This window comes from Protopterus annectens, chromosome 4.part0, assembly GCF_019279795.1.
Source record: "Protopterus annectens isolate FY-2018-M chromosome 4.part0, PAN1.0, whole genome shotgun sequence".
Classification (NCBI taxonomy): Eukaryota; Metazoa; Chordata; order Ceratodontiformes; family Protopteridae; genus Protopterus; species Protopterus annectens.
Genome location: NC_056733.1, coordinates 350690097 through 350702594, shown reverse-complemented (window position 1 = coordinate 350702594; position 12498 = coordinate 350690097). Strand labels below are relative to the sequence as shown.

Here is a 12498-nt window from a genome sequence, read left to right as displayed (position 1 = left end):
TCCTCTTTCAAACCCTCAGATCAAGTTTGCTGCCCCTTGCTCAAGAAGATTATCCCAAAGGTAGTAGGAGATAGAGAAAAAAAACTACTTTAGTACAAACCAGGAACTAGAAGATTCCAAAATCCTCTAAAATCACTCTCCGCTGTAAAAAGAAGAAGGGGGACATAGGGTGGGATGCGATGCATAATGAAAGTGGACAACAGATACCAAATTATAAGCACATAACTTCTAATCTACATAACTTCTAATCTGATGCCATCACAAATGGGTCTCAGTCCCCAGCTAAATAAACCCTGGGAGGACCTCAAGGAAGGATATGCCCAAGCACAGTGGAACCAGGATAACCTGTTCCTGGAAATGTCCAGCTTGCAGTGAGATGCAAAATGTATGAGCTGTGGACCAAGTAGCTGCGACAGACTTCAACTGGAGTGCTAGCAGAAAAGGCTGAAGTTAGAGGTAGACACTGATCTGGTAGAGTGGACTAACTGGACAGGGAAGTTGCTTGCCTTGCTGAGACTAAACAGTAGAAATACACTCCTTAATCCATTTGGCTAATGTAAATTTAGAGACAACCTGGCCCAACCTGTTTGGCGAAAGGCAATGAACAGCACTTTCTGCAAGGTCAAGTTCTATGTAGGCAAGACAAGGAATTAACATGCATTTACCTTTATTGGAGTAATTAGGAAAAAAAATACAGGCAAGTTTATGGTCTGGTTAATGTTGGTCACCAATGCAATCTTTGGTATAAACTAAGTATTTGTTCTAAGAGACTATCCTTAGTCTATCTACAGTAGCTCATAAGACTGAGCTTGTAATTCTGATACTCTTCCAATTGAAATAGCCAGAAAGGCATTTTTTCCCCCCACAACAAATACAAGAACTAGCTGGTTCAAAAAATAGCTCCACTGTCAAAGCCAGGTTAGTAACACAAGGACGTCCATGATTGAAGCTGAAAAGGGGTCGATATTCCTTTTGAGGCCAAATGGAAAACCTCTTCCATTTGCTACAATATATATTTTTTGGTGGAGGGTTTTTGAGATGCAAGGATAATTTCACAGACAGGGGAAGGTAGCCTCAACTTTAGCAAAATCACTGGAAGTGGATAAACCAAATAGAGGGATCAGAGATTGGGAAGCTGTAGTTTAGACAGATGGGAAATCAGATCATCAGGGATTCAATATCCATGGAGGATTATTTGCTGTCAGACTGCAGAAGACAAACCATACCTGACAAGGCCAGTGAGAGGCAATGAGGATTAGACTGGTCTTCAACCTGCTGGCTTTCTTTCTGTAGAACCGTTGGTACTGGGGAATCAGGAGATAACCATAGAGACTACCCAGGGGCCAATCATGGACTAGAGCATCCCTGGGTGACTCCCCTGTAGGGGGAGTCAGAGCAAAGTACTTGTTTAGAGGAGGCACAAATAGGTAGCAGCAATGTTGGCTCCAACAGCTGAAAATCTCCTTCCCTACAGACTGGTTCATGGACCACTTGAGGACTTTATATCAACCTGCTCAAACTGTCCACCAGAACACTGGCCTCTCCGAGGATGTATGTTGCATTAAGAAAGTGGCTTAAAACAATTGTCCATTTCCAAACCCTCAAGGCCTCTCTACAGAGTGGGTGAGAATTCCCCTTGCTTGATGGACCATAACACCAACATATTGCTGGTAAAGATTGCAATTGTCCCCAGAAAAAGGCAGTCCTGAAAGGCTTGCAACAAAAGAACCACCCTCATCTCCAGGACATCTGCGTGCAATTTGGACTCTGGGGGACCACATGCCTTGGACCATCTTCTTGGCTTTCAGCTGTTCCCATAAGGGGTCACCACAGCAGATCATCCATTTCTATTTCTTCCCATCCTCTGTAAATTGTTCACACCAACTGCCTGCAGGTCCTCTCACCACGTCCATAAACCTTCTTAGGCCTTCCTCTTACCTGGCAGCTCCATCCTTTTCCCAATATACCCATCATCCCTCCTCAGCACATGTCCAAACCAACATAATCTCACCTGTCTCCAAACCGTCCAACCTGAGCCGACCCTCCAATATACCGATTCCTAATACTATCCATCCTAGTTACACCCAGTGACAATCTTAACATCTTTAACTCTGCCACTTCCAGCTCTGACTCTTGCCTTTGTCAATGCCACCGTCTCAAACCCATATAACATAGCTGGTCTCACTACCCTCTTATAGACCTTCCCTTTCACTTACTGGTCCAGTGTCACAAATCACTCTGGACACTTCTCCACCCATTCCACCCTGCCTGTACACTACTCATCCACCTTTCCAACTACCCCCTGCATCACCATTCCTCCATCTTCCCTCATTCACACACACATTGTCTTAGTCCTGCTGACCTTCATTCCTCTCTAGAGCACATCTTCACCTCTCCAGGGTCTCCTCAACCTGGTCCCTACTCTCGCTACAGATCACAATGTCACCTGCAATCAGTACATGGGGCCTCCTGTCTGATCTAGTCCATCAACCTGTCCCATCACCACTGCAAAGATAGGGCTCAGAGCTGATCCTTATGTAATCCCACCTCCACCTTAAACAGATCTCACTCCCACTGCAGACTTCACTGTCACTACCCTCATACATATCCTGTACCACTCTTGCATACTTCTCTGCCATTCCCGACTTCCTCATACAATACCACAACTCCTCTCTAAGCACCAAGTCCACAAAGACAAAGCATCTGGAGCATTTCTCCCCTGGCCTCTGCTGAAAACAGGCTCTGTGGAACCTAGTCGGACTTTCCCGGTCAACAAATGATAAATAAAAAATCCTTCTGACCTTCCCTATATTTCTCCCTCAACAGTCTCAAGAGCAAACATCGCATCTGTAGTGCTCTATTCTGACAAAAGCATAATGCTGATCGCTAATCACCTCCCTTCTTAACCTAGCTTCCACTACTCTTTCCCATAACTTCAAGCTGTGACTGATCAGTTTTATCCCTCTGTAGTTACTACAACTCTGCACATCACCCTTATTCTTAAAAATAAGTACCAAAAACACTTTCTCCACTCCTCAGGCATCCTCTGACTTAAGATTGCTTACTCCACTGCCATTTCTCCCAAGTGCCTCCATGCTTCCACTGGTATGTCATCTGGACCAACAGCCTTTCCATTCTTCATCCTCAATAGCTGTCCATACTTCCTCCTTGCGGATCTGTTTCACTATCCCCACATCATCCAACCTTTCCCTGAAAATGCCCCCACCCCAACAGGGAAGCATCCATGGTCATTGTGGCCAAACGGAGAAATGAAGGGCCTGCAGAGATAGTCATCTGTAATCATCCACCACTCCAGGTGATGCCTGCAAATTGGAGTAAGCTTGACTTGGGCTGATAACTGATGACATTGAATAGACCATTGTACTGCTGGAGAGTCCACTGGAGAACTTGCATGAAGAACCTGGCTAAAGGCACTAAAAGAATGGCAGCTGACATGGAACTCACAGCCATAGGATCAGAGGAGCTGGAGGAGATGGGGTGTCTAGGTGGCATTGAACCTGCTGCCTCAGGGATCTTCTCTGTAAGAGGTAGGGCTGCAACTTGAGTGACTGTCACAATGGAATGTGTTCTTTGGCACCAAAAAAAGAAGCATGAGCAAGGTTTGCATCCTATTTGTTGAGTTGGGGCCCCCTGGATGACTTGAAGAAGGTTTTTGGACTTCCAGAAGGGCACTCTCCCTCTGCTGGGTGTTGCATCAGGGAGATGCTCCTCAGTGAAGGAAGGAGAAAGGGAAAACAATTTCCAGAGGTTACTATTTTCCAATACCCAGGTGTCATTTGTTACGTCTGTCCAGGCTTATGGGAGTAAGGATAGTCTGCCCCAACTGCCTCCGGAGTAGGTCAGTTGGGCAGCTCTTCAGGAGCACTAAGGTCCACCACAGAAGGGTTCCCTAAAGCCCCGATTCTGTGGACCCCCCTCTCCCTCCAGGGCAGAGTCTGCTATTGAATGTTCTCCCTCTAGAAGAGGGCTAGTCTTGCAAATCAGGGAAGGGCCCTTGGGATTTATGGAGCCACATCTTCCTGCTCAGGTTCCTGAAAAAAGGTCTGTTGGGGGGGGGGGGGGGCAATCCTTTACACAGACAAGGTCTTGGCCTCCTGTTTGCTACAAGTTTTTAAGAGAGTCTCCTTAAAATCGACGGTCTGAACAAGGAGGGATCAAAGGGGGAGTTTATGAATGATGCCTTAAAGGGGTCCACAAACCCAGTCTCATCCAGGCATGTCTCCTAAAGGCTATGCCGGAACCAGCAGCTGGAGGGGTTCTGTCACATGGGAGATAAGCCTCATAGCAACAGAAGTCATAGCGTTCAGCTGTGTGGAAACCTTTTTGAAGTTTTCCTCCAACAGCAACTGTCAGACAGGTGGAGATTTCCTTCACCAGGTCTCTGGAGGCATGTGAAGTGTGCCATGTAATTTAATGCTCTCAGCAAAACAGTGGTTGAGGCATACACCCCTTCCCGTGTCTGTCCAAAGCCTGAGACTTGGGGGGGGGGGTAGTGGACAGCAGGCTGCCGACACCACAGATGGTGACATTTACTTCATAAAGTATGACCCTGAGGGGAAACCAAGGTACTTACCATTGAACCAGTCCCGAAGCACGCAGATGTCAGGCTAAGCCTGGCAGGTAATGAGGTCAATAAGTTGGTCTGCTGGTTGGGGTCACCCAGGATGTAGATGGTCCCATCCTGAATGCCTTCAGGAACACCAACTCTTGCAAGAAGGTGTTTGGAAGACCATCTACTCTTGTTCCAGGATTTCCAAGACACTTTCAAAAGGAGATCACTGGGGGGAGATCAGGGGACCCACTCACTCTGAAGTGCCCTCCCATCAGAAAATCCAAGGAGTTGGTCTATGTGCTTCTGTTTGCACCAACACTTCAGGAGGACCTCCTCTATGGGACACTTGGGGGAGACTTGGAAGGCAGAGGAGCCCCTTGCTGGGGGAAGGCTCTCTGGAAGGGGCTGACTATGGATTGGATAGACGGGAGAAAAGCTTTGATCCACAGAGGATTGGGTAGGGCCTGGCAGAAGAGGGACCATGTCTCAAGGCATCAAGAAAGCCCTCTGCCACCTGCAATGCTGAAGATGCCAGGAGAACCTGTTCCAGAGGCCAAAGCCCCTAAGAAGACAAGGCCACTCCATACCAGACACCACCAGAAGGCACCAAACCAGAGCCAAATTGAGAGGCCCCCAGCAGAAGGTACATCTCCAAGAAGGTCAGATCCAACATCAACCCTGAGGACCCAGCACAGACCCACCCCCTGGATCCAGGGCCTACTCTGCTCCAACACAAATCAGAGCCAAGCTGGTCTGGAACACTGTCAGAGCCAGAAAAGATATCCCATGATCAGACACTAATCCACTCTGGAATACTAAGCCCTGCAGCTCCGAAACAGAGTATTGGATCAGAGGAGGTTGCAGTATTGGAGTTGGAGTTCACAGATCTAGCATGTGTCAGGGAAAGCAAAATCCCCAGCTGGATATGGACTTTGAGGAAACTCATCATCCGATCCAGAGGATTGAAAAGACAGAATGACTACCGAACCAGTGACATGCATGGCCATGTGGTCCTCATCCGATCCAGAGGATTGAAAAGACAGAAGAATGACTACCGAACCAGTGACATGCATGGCCATGTGGTCTGAGCTAGTGAGGGGGGGGGGGGACTTGCTCCTTTTCTAAAGGAGTACAACTCCGAGATATACAATCCAGGTGGGCGACCCTGCAGTCCGCTGCAGAGATGAGAAGTGTGGATCATTACTTCCTAAGGCTCCAAGTGGCTGAACGGGAGCAGAGAGAAGAGCTGGCAGGCTAGATCCTATGTTGACCAAAAGCTTCCTGTGCTTTTCAGACAGTGAGCAGATGTCCTTGGGGTAGCAGAGGGGGCAGACTCCAGAGGACGAAGAAGCCCTGTTAAAATAAGCTTGTTCTTCCCAAGAGGGCCCGCTGATTGAAGGCTGAGCAGATGTCACACAGCCATCGCCACGTGCACCTGACTCAAGCAATAAGCACACCTCTTGTGGGCATCTAGACTGGCAAATCTTATGCCCACAAGAGGCACACATCTTAAGCCAGAGGGTTTTTCCAGCTAATCTGCCATGCTAGACAAAAAAGCACTTTCACTACTCTCACTCCAACTGCACACTCAACTTACAACTACAATTACTAAAAAATAATGGGAAAACTTTAAGAAAGGGGGGGGGGGGAGAATCCTAACGGCAGCAAAAACGATGTTATGTCTAATGGGAGGGGAGGTAGGCAAGAAATTTCTAACTTACAGGAAAGTTTACTAAAAAGACAAGAAAAACTTCACGCAGCAAACAAGTCGGGTCCAGAATGGCAGCAAACAAGTCGGGTCCAGAATGGCAGCAAACAAGTCGGGTCCAGAATGGCAGCAAACAAGTCGGGTCCAGAATGGCAGCAAACAAGATCAAAGGGTTTGAAGAGGAGTGAGGCATCATGGGAGACTGAGGAATTTGAGGCTCTGATCACGTCAGGAGGAAAGAGTTGAATCAAGAACTGATCAAAAGACCCATTTGTGATGCATACTGAAATGGACATTAGATCTGATAATTACAGTCTGTCGGACTAACGTTTCATCATTGCATAGCAACTCTTAGAAAAATATAGACACTACTTTTTTATATAGACTTTCTAAGTGAACCACAGTGTTGCCCCTACTTCTTGCACAACTTATGTTTCAAAGTATAAAAATCCATTATGTCCATTAGTTACACTGTGCCCAACAGGTTTGTATTTTCTAGAACTTTTACTTGAAATATAGCCAGAGGCACTCCAGTTACTTGGCACAACTTGTAAAGTATTAGTATCACACCTCAACTACTCAACTCGTGAATTTAAGATAAAAGGGGTGGATTACACCCATACCAAACTCCAGGAAACAATTTTTTGGGGGGAGTTGGAAGGAACAAAAGCCCAGAATCAGGGACAAAATTCTTATAAGCTTAGAAAGAATCCAGACAGTTAGCATACATTTTCTAAAGGATACAAAACATACTTGTATGCCCTGCAACCCTCAACGATTTGCCAGAAAACCACAATCTTTATGCAGAAGAAACCAAAATATGAGAAACTATTAACTTTTTTTTTTGTCTTCTGAAGTTAAAAAAAAACTCAATTTGCATTCTTACTCCTTCAAGTGTCCCCGATACTGGTCCCTCATTCTGGAGCAACAGCTAAGATTACAGCAGTACTGTAAAATTACACAATACCCGTCTGCATTTTTAACTTCATTGGGCCCTTGAGTTATTTAAGATACCATTAAGCACAGGCTGGAAGGCACAGGTACTGCTCTGTCCAACAAGTATCCCTCCTAACTAGGCAGAGATAATGGAGTACAGCCACTCACAATAACACTACACTACTCAGTCATTGGGCTTTACTAAATGAGTTTTGGAGGACCTCTGCTAGCCTATCACCTCTCACAACTCAGACAATAGAATCCTGAACAATCAGGCACTCTTTAAAACATTTGTACTATTAGAGACTAACAGAATGAGAATGTATAGGCATAGTAAAGTTAAACATAAAATCTATAAAATAACCACAAGGACTTTTTCTGCTATATGTACTTGCCCCTTCCTTAAGTTTTTTTCGGGGGGGGGGGGGGGTCTGCTAAATTACTGGGATTACAGTACGCCAGCAATATCGATGAGCTCAGTTTTATACCTCCCTCCACTGTTAAAATGAACTTGGCAGGTACGTGAGCAACGTTTTCCCCAAAGGAAACCCTTTTTTCAGGTACTTTAAAGCTGCTAAACAATACTTGTGTCGCCCCTCCTCACAAAACTTCTCTGTACATTTAGTACATGCATTTATTAAAATGTCCCACATAAAACAATAGTTGTTACATGTCAGGCAGGCCGCAAAACGTAGCTGCTTCCAATATACATACACTTAGGCCAACAACATACGGAAAGGACTAGTCAGATTTTACATAATTTTTGGAACTTTTGCCCGCCTCAGCCTGACACACCTCCTATGACCCCGAGCTTTGGCAATTAAATATTGTCATAGGTCCAAGTAAAGCAACATAATATGGTTAAGAGACACACCCACTCAGCTCTCAACGCTGCCAATTCAGACCCTTTAACGAGGTTAGGGCAAGCTCTCCTCCATGGGTAAATGGATTAGGAATTTTTTTTTCGGGGGGGGGGGGGGGGGCATCTAGCAAAACGGATGAAGTAATTAGCTTGCACAGCAACCAGCCACACACACGTAAAGTAGCAGGTACATCTTTTTGCAATGTACGTGTGTGCACCGTGCAACAATTAATACATAAATCACCAGCTTGTCAAGGAGGCTATAACATATGTGGAAGGGGCTTGAATTAAAACAGTCAAGCCAACGAGCTAAAAGCCATTACGCAGTCGGCCAAAAGCTATGAAATCGGGAAAGAGCAGTTCATCTCTGCAAGTGTGACCTACCCATGCAAGGCGTGCTGCCTTCACGCTAATGTAGAAATCCCACCATTAAACGCACATGTCCTTGCACACGCAATCGGTCTTACCTGTGTAGGAGTGAGGACTTTACCCAGCTCATCAATTTCCACGCCAGCATATTTTACTACAAGGGGATGAGCAGGTTGTTTATCCACTTCAGTGAGCTGGAGAGGACCTGTCCATTTACTTACGTCTACGGGCATTGCTACTTGCACGATAGAAACGTTCCGACCACTAAACCTGAATAACTCGTGCTCCTAGTAGCAGTTACCAGTTACGTCTATTAGGCTGGCTTATAGCGAAGTGCTCTGATTGATGTAAGCGTTCACCAGTCAGATTTGCGGGCTCTGTTTTCTGCTCGTACTTTATTGGACATTTGAATCGCGTTATGTTTTCTTATTTTAGATTTGCAGGGAAATGCATAACGGAATGGGTGTCTTCCAAAAGTCATACGTAAAATTTACACGCACTTTTTGGTAGATGCAGATTATGTCACTTGCAGAAGTTTATAGTGTGAAAATAATGCTTGTTAGGATAGTTACAATCGTTTTATTTTTTCAAAAAGACCAATATTTAAGACAAAAAGTGTCACTGATTTATTTTGGCCTTGCCCTACTTTTAGGTTACTACCAGTCAGATTTTGTAGTATATCTCTGAACCTTCTGTTCCCGAAATGAGGAGCACTATCTGTCATAATGGGCAAACCTGGAACATTTATCAGTTTGACTAGCAACGTCATATAGAAAGCTCACAAGATAGTTAAATGTTATATCTGAAGTAGGGACTTCATTTGTCAGCAACCCAACCTTTGGGGTCTTGGATCCGAGCCGGCAATTTATTTTACAGCTTATGGATTGGAGCTCCTAGCCCCTCCCCTTACCCATAATCCCCTGCCAACCCTGATTGACCTCAGATCTAGTTTGCCGCTCTTAGAAGAGACAGCTGGATTTTAGAGCTCCTGGCGACTTACCAGATAAGTCTTCAAAACTCGTCAAATTAGACATTTTTTTTAGTTTAATTGAACAGTGTGTGTGGTTTAGGATCCCTTTTCATTAATTTTATTAATTTTTACTGTAATTCCTCCCCTCGCTGGTTCGTAGAGTGTGTGTATTGCTTGTGTTTTTGGGGCCTGGTGTGTTTGTGTAGTTTACTTTATTTTTTCTAATGTCGGAGGCCCCAAAACCCATTTTTTCTAAGTGCACCGAGTGTGGCCATAAGCTTTCACCGGCGGATGGCCACACTCGGTGTGTTCGGTGCCTTGGGGTTGAACACCTGTCCTCTGGGTGTTCCATTTGCGCATCGTTCAATCCCAGGGCACTGAAAGAGCGGAGGTCGAAGCTGGTTCTGGCGGGACTTTTGCCCCCGGATTCGGCTTCGGCCTTCGGTACTCCCGTGGCTCCTCCTCAGTCCTCGGTGGTAGCCACTCCTGCCCCCCTTCCCCCGGCCTTGACTCAAACTCCCACTAAGATGCCGGAGGAAAGGGAGGCCAGGAGGGAGAAGCACCACAAGCGGTGGGCCGAGGCCTCCGCTTCGGCCCCCCCCAGCTAAGCGGGCTTCTCCCTCCACGGCTTCCAGGTCCCCTCCTCCTCAGATCTGATCCCCTTGCTTTTCCCCGGGACCCGAGGAGGAGGAGACCTGATCTCCGTCGAGGTCATCGAGGCGGCATTCCCGGCCTGCCTCGGTGGCCTCGTCGAGATCTACTTACAGTCTGTCTGATGCAGACTTGGACTGGATGATGAGAAGGTTCATCCAGGCCCAGCTGCAGATGGGAGTGCTCTTGCCCCCCCCTTCGGGGGGGGAGCTCGACACCTTTTTTTGCCCCGATAGCTCCTTCTCCGACCCAGTTCCCGGGTTCGGAGCACTCAGAGCCGGGCAGCGTTGGAGCCGGGGGTGGGTCGGCGCCGACAGTACTGGGTACTTCGGATCCGACCCTGCCCTCGAGTCTGTCGGGTCCTTCGTCGGATCCGACCTCTCGGAGCCGTGGCCTGAGCTTCAGATCTGAGGGATTCAGTGTGCCTTCGGCTCCGTCCAGGTCGGAGCACACGGGTCCTTCGAATCCGATGGCCTCGGCGCCGGTTCCGATCCCTTCATTGGATCCGAGTGGGAGTCGGCTTTCGGACCCCAGTGAGAGCGGCTCCCCCTCAGCCTTCGATGCAGTGGAGAGGGCTCTGTTGAGAGCATCCGGAACCCCGGTCCTTGCATCGGCTCCACCCTGCACTCCCTCTCTGCTGGGTCAGGCTTCCATCACCCGGCCACAGGGACAGCCTGCTTCGATGTCCCAGGTTGTTCCACTGGAACAGGATATTGCTGGTGAGACCTCCTCGGACAGTCCCCCCGAGGAAGTGCCTCGCAAGCATAAATGTAAGAGGAGACACGTGGACTCCCCCGAGTCCTTAACAGAGGACACGGACTTGGATGAAGGGGAAGGCCCCCCAAGGTCACCCCCCGAGGATGTCTCCTTTGGAGACATCATGGAAATGCTCAGGATCAGGGGGGGTGGTTTGCCCCCAAGGCTTCCTCCGATGAGTCCGTGTTCCTGGAGGCATTTGAAGCAGGCCCGTCTACCTCTTGGGTGTCCCCTCTGGTGGACCTTATCACCACCAGGGCGTGGAAGGAGCCGGACACAGTGGAGCCAGTCCCCAAATGCCTGGATAGAATTTTTAGTCCCTCTGCAGACCGGTCCCATTGGAGCAAGGGTCCTCCCGTAGATGCCATGTTCATGGCGGCAGCCACCAAGAGGGAATTAGCTCGGGAGAGCCCCTCGGTCCATCCACCGAGCAAGGAGTCCCACTCGATGGATCACCTCGGGAAGCGGGTATTTAGTTCAGTGACCTTCTCAGTAAGGTCACTGAACTACATGGCACATGTCATCAGGATGCAGCGAGATCTTATCAAAGAATATGCTGCTTCCCCCCCCAGAGTCCATGTCGGCGGAGGACAAGCAGTTGTACTCCACTCGTATGGCCACTCTGAGATCTGTTTCAAACACCTCTATGTGGCTTTTGTCCCACGCCACAGAGGGAGCTGCTAGAGCCAGCGGAGCGGGTCTAGTCATGAGACGTCAGGCCTGGCTCCGACATTGTGACTTCGCGGAGCCCTTTAAGGCGTCCTTTGCGAATGCCCCCTTTGATGGTTCTGCCTTGTTTGGCAAGACCGTTCGCGAGACACTTGTCCAGAGCGAAAAGGACTGGAAGACGTTGTCTGCCATCGGAGTCCACTTTTCTGCTCCCCAGAGGTCCTTCTCCAAGAACCAAAAGGGACAGAAGAAGATGTGGTTCTGGAAATTGCAACATTCCCATCCTGCTCCGGACAACCAGTCCTTCCGTGGCAGAGGAGGACAGGAAGGATGCCGCCCTAGAGGCAGAGGGGCTCCGAAATATTTTGGGTCCAGAGAAACCTTCTCTGATCGGCCCACGCAGCAGCCCTGAGGGGTTGCCCGACTGCTCCATTCTGGAGGCAGTTGGGGGCGCTTCTTGAAGCACCTGGCGGCTTGGGAGTCCATTACGTCAGATCGCTGGGTGCTTCGTATCATATCCAGAGGTTACAAAATTCCACTGCACCATGTCCCCAGACTCAAAAACCTCCCCGATGTACCACCCGATCAGAGGGAGGCGGCAACTGCAGAAATTCAGCAGCTGCTAGAAAAAAGAGCCATCCAGCCCATCCCCCCAGATTAGCTTGGATTAGGGTTTTACTCCAGGTTCTTTCTGGTGCCAAAAAAGACGAGGGACTTGAGACTGATTCTCGACCTTTCACTCTTGAACCTGTCAGTAACCAATGAAAAATTCCGGATGGTCACCCTTCAATCCATTCTCCCCCTCTTGCGGGAGAGTGACTGGATGTGCTCAATAGACCTCAAGGATGCGTACTACCACATTGTAATGGACAGACGATCCAGGAGGTTTCTCCGCTTCCATCTGGGAGCCAGTCACTATCAGTTCAGGGTCCTTCCCTTTGGTCTCACCACAGCCCCCAGGGTGTTTACCAAAGTGTTAGCAGTGATAGTGGCCCTCCTGAGAC

General features: G+C 48.2%; 1 protein-coding gene across 1 annotated transcript in view; it reads right to left on the bottom strand.

The window, feature by feature from the left end:
- Window positions 1-8771, bottom strand: part of PEBP1 (phosphatidylethanolamine binding protein 1) — a 234369-nt gene extending 225598 nt beyond the window's left edge. The window contains exon 1 of the mRNA XM_044068323.1: window positions 8547-8771. Within this exon, the coding sequence (XP_043924258.1) occupies window positions 8547-8681 (135 nt within the window). The 5' untranslated portion in view covers window positions 8682-8771. The remainder of the gene's footprint in view (window positions 1-8546) is intronic.
- Between the last annotated feature and the right edge of the window lie 3727 nt (window positions 8772-12498).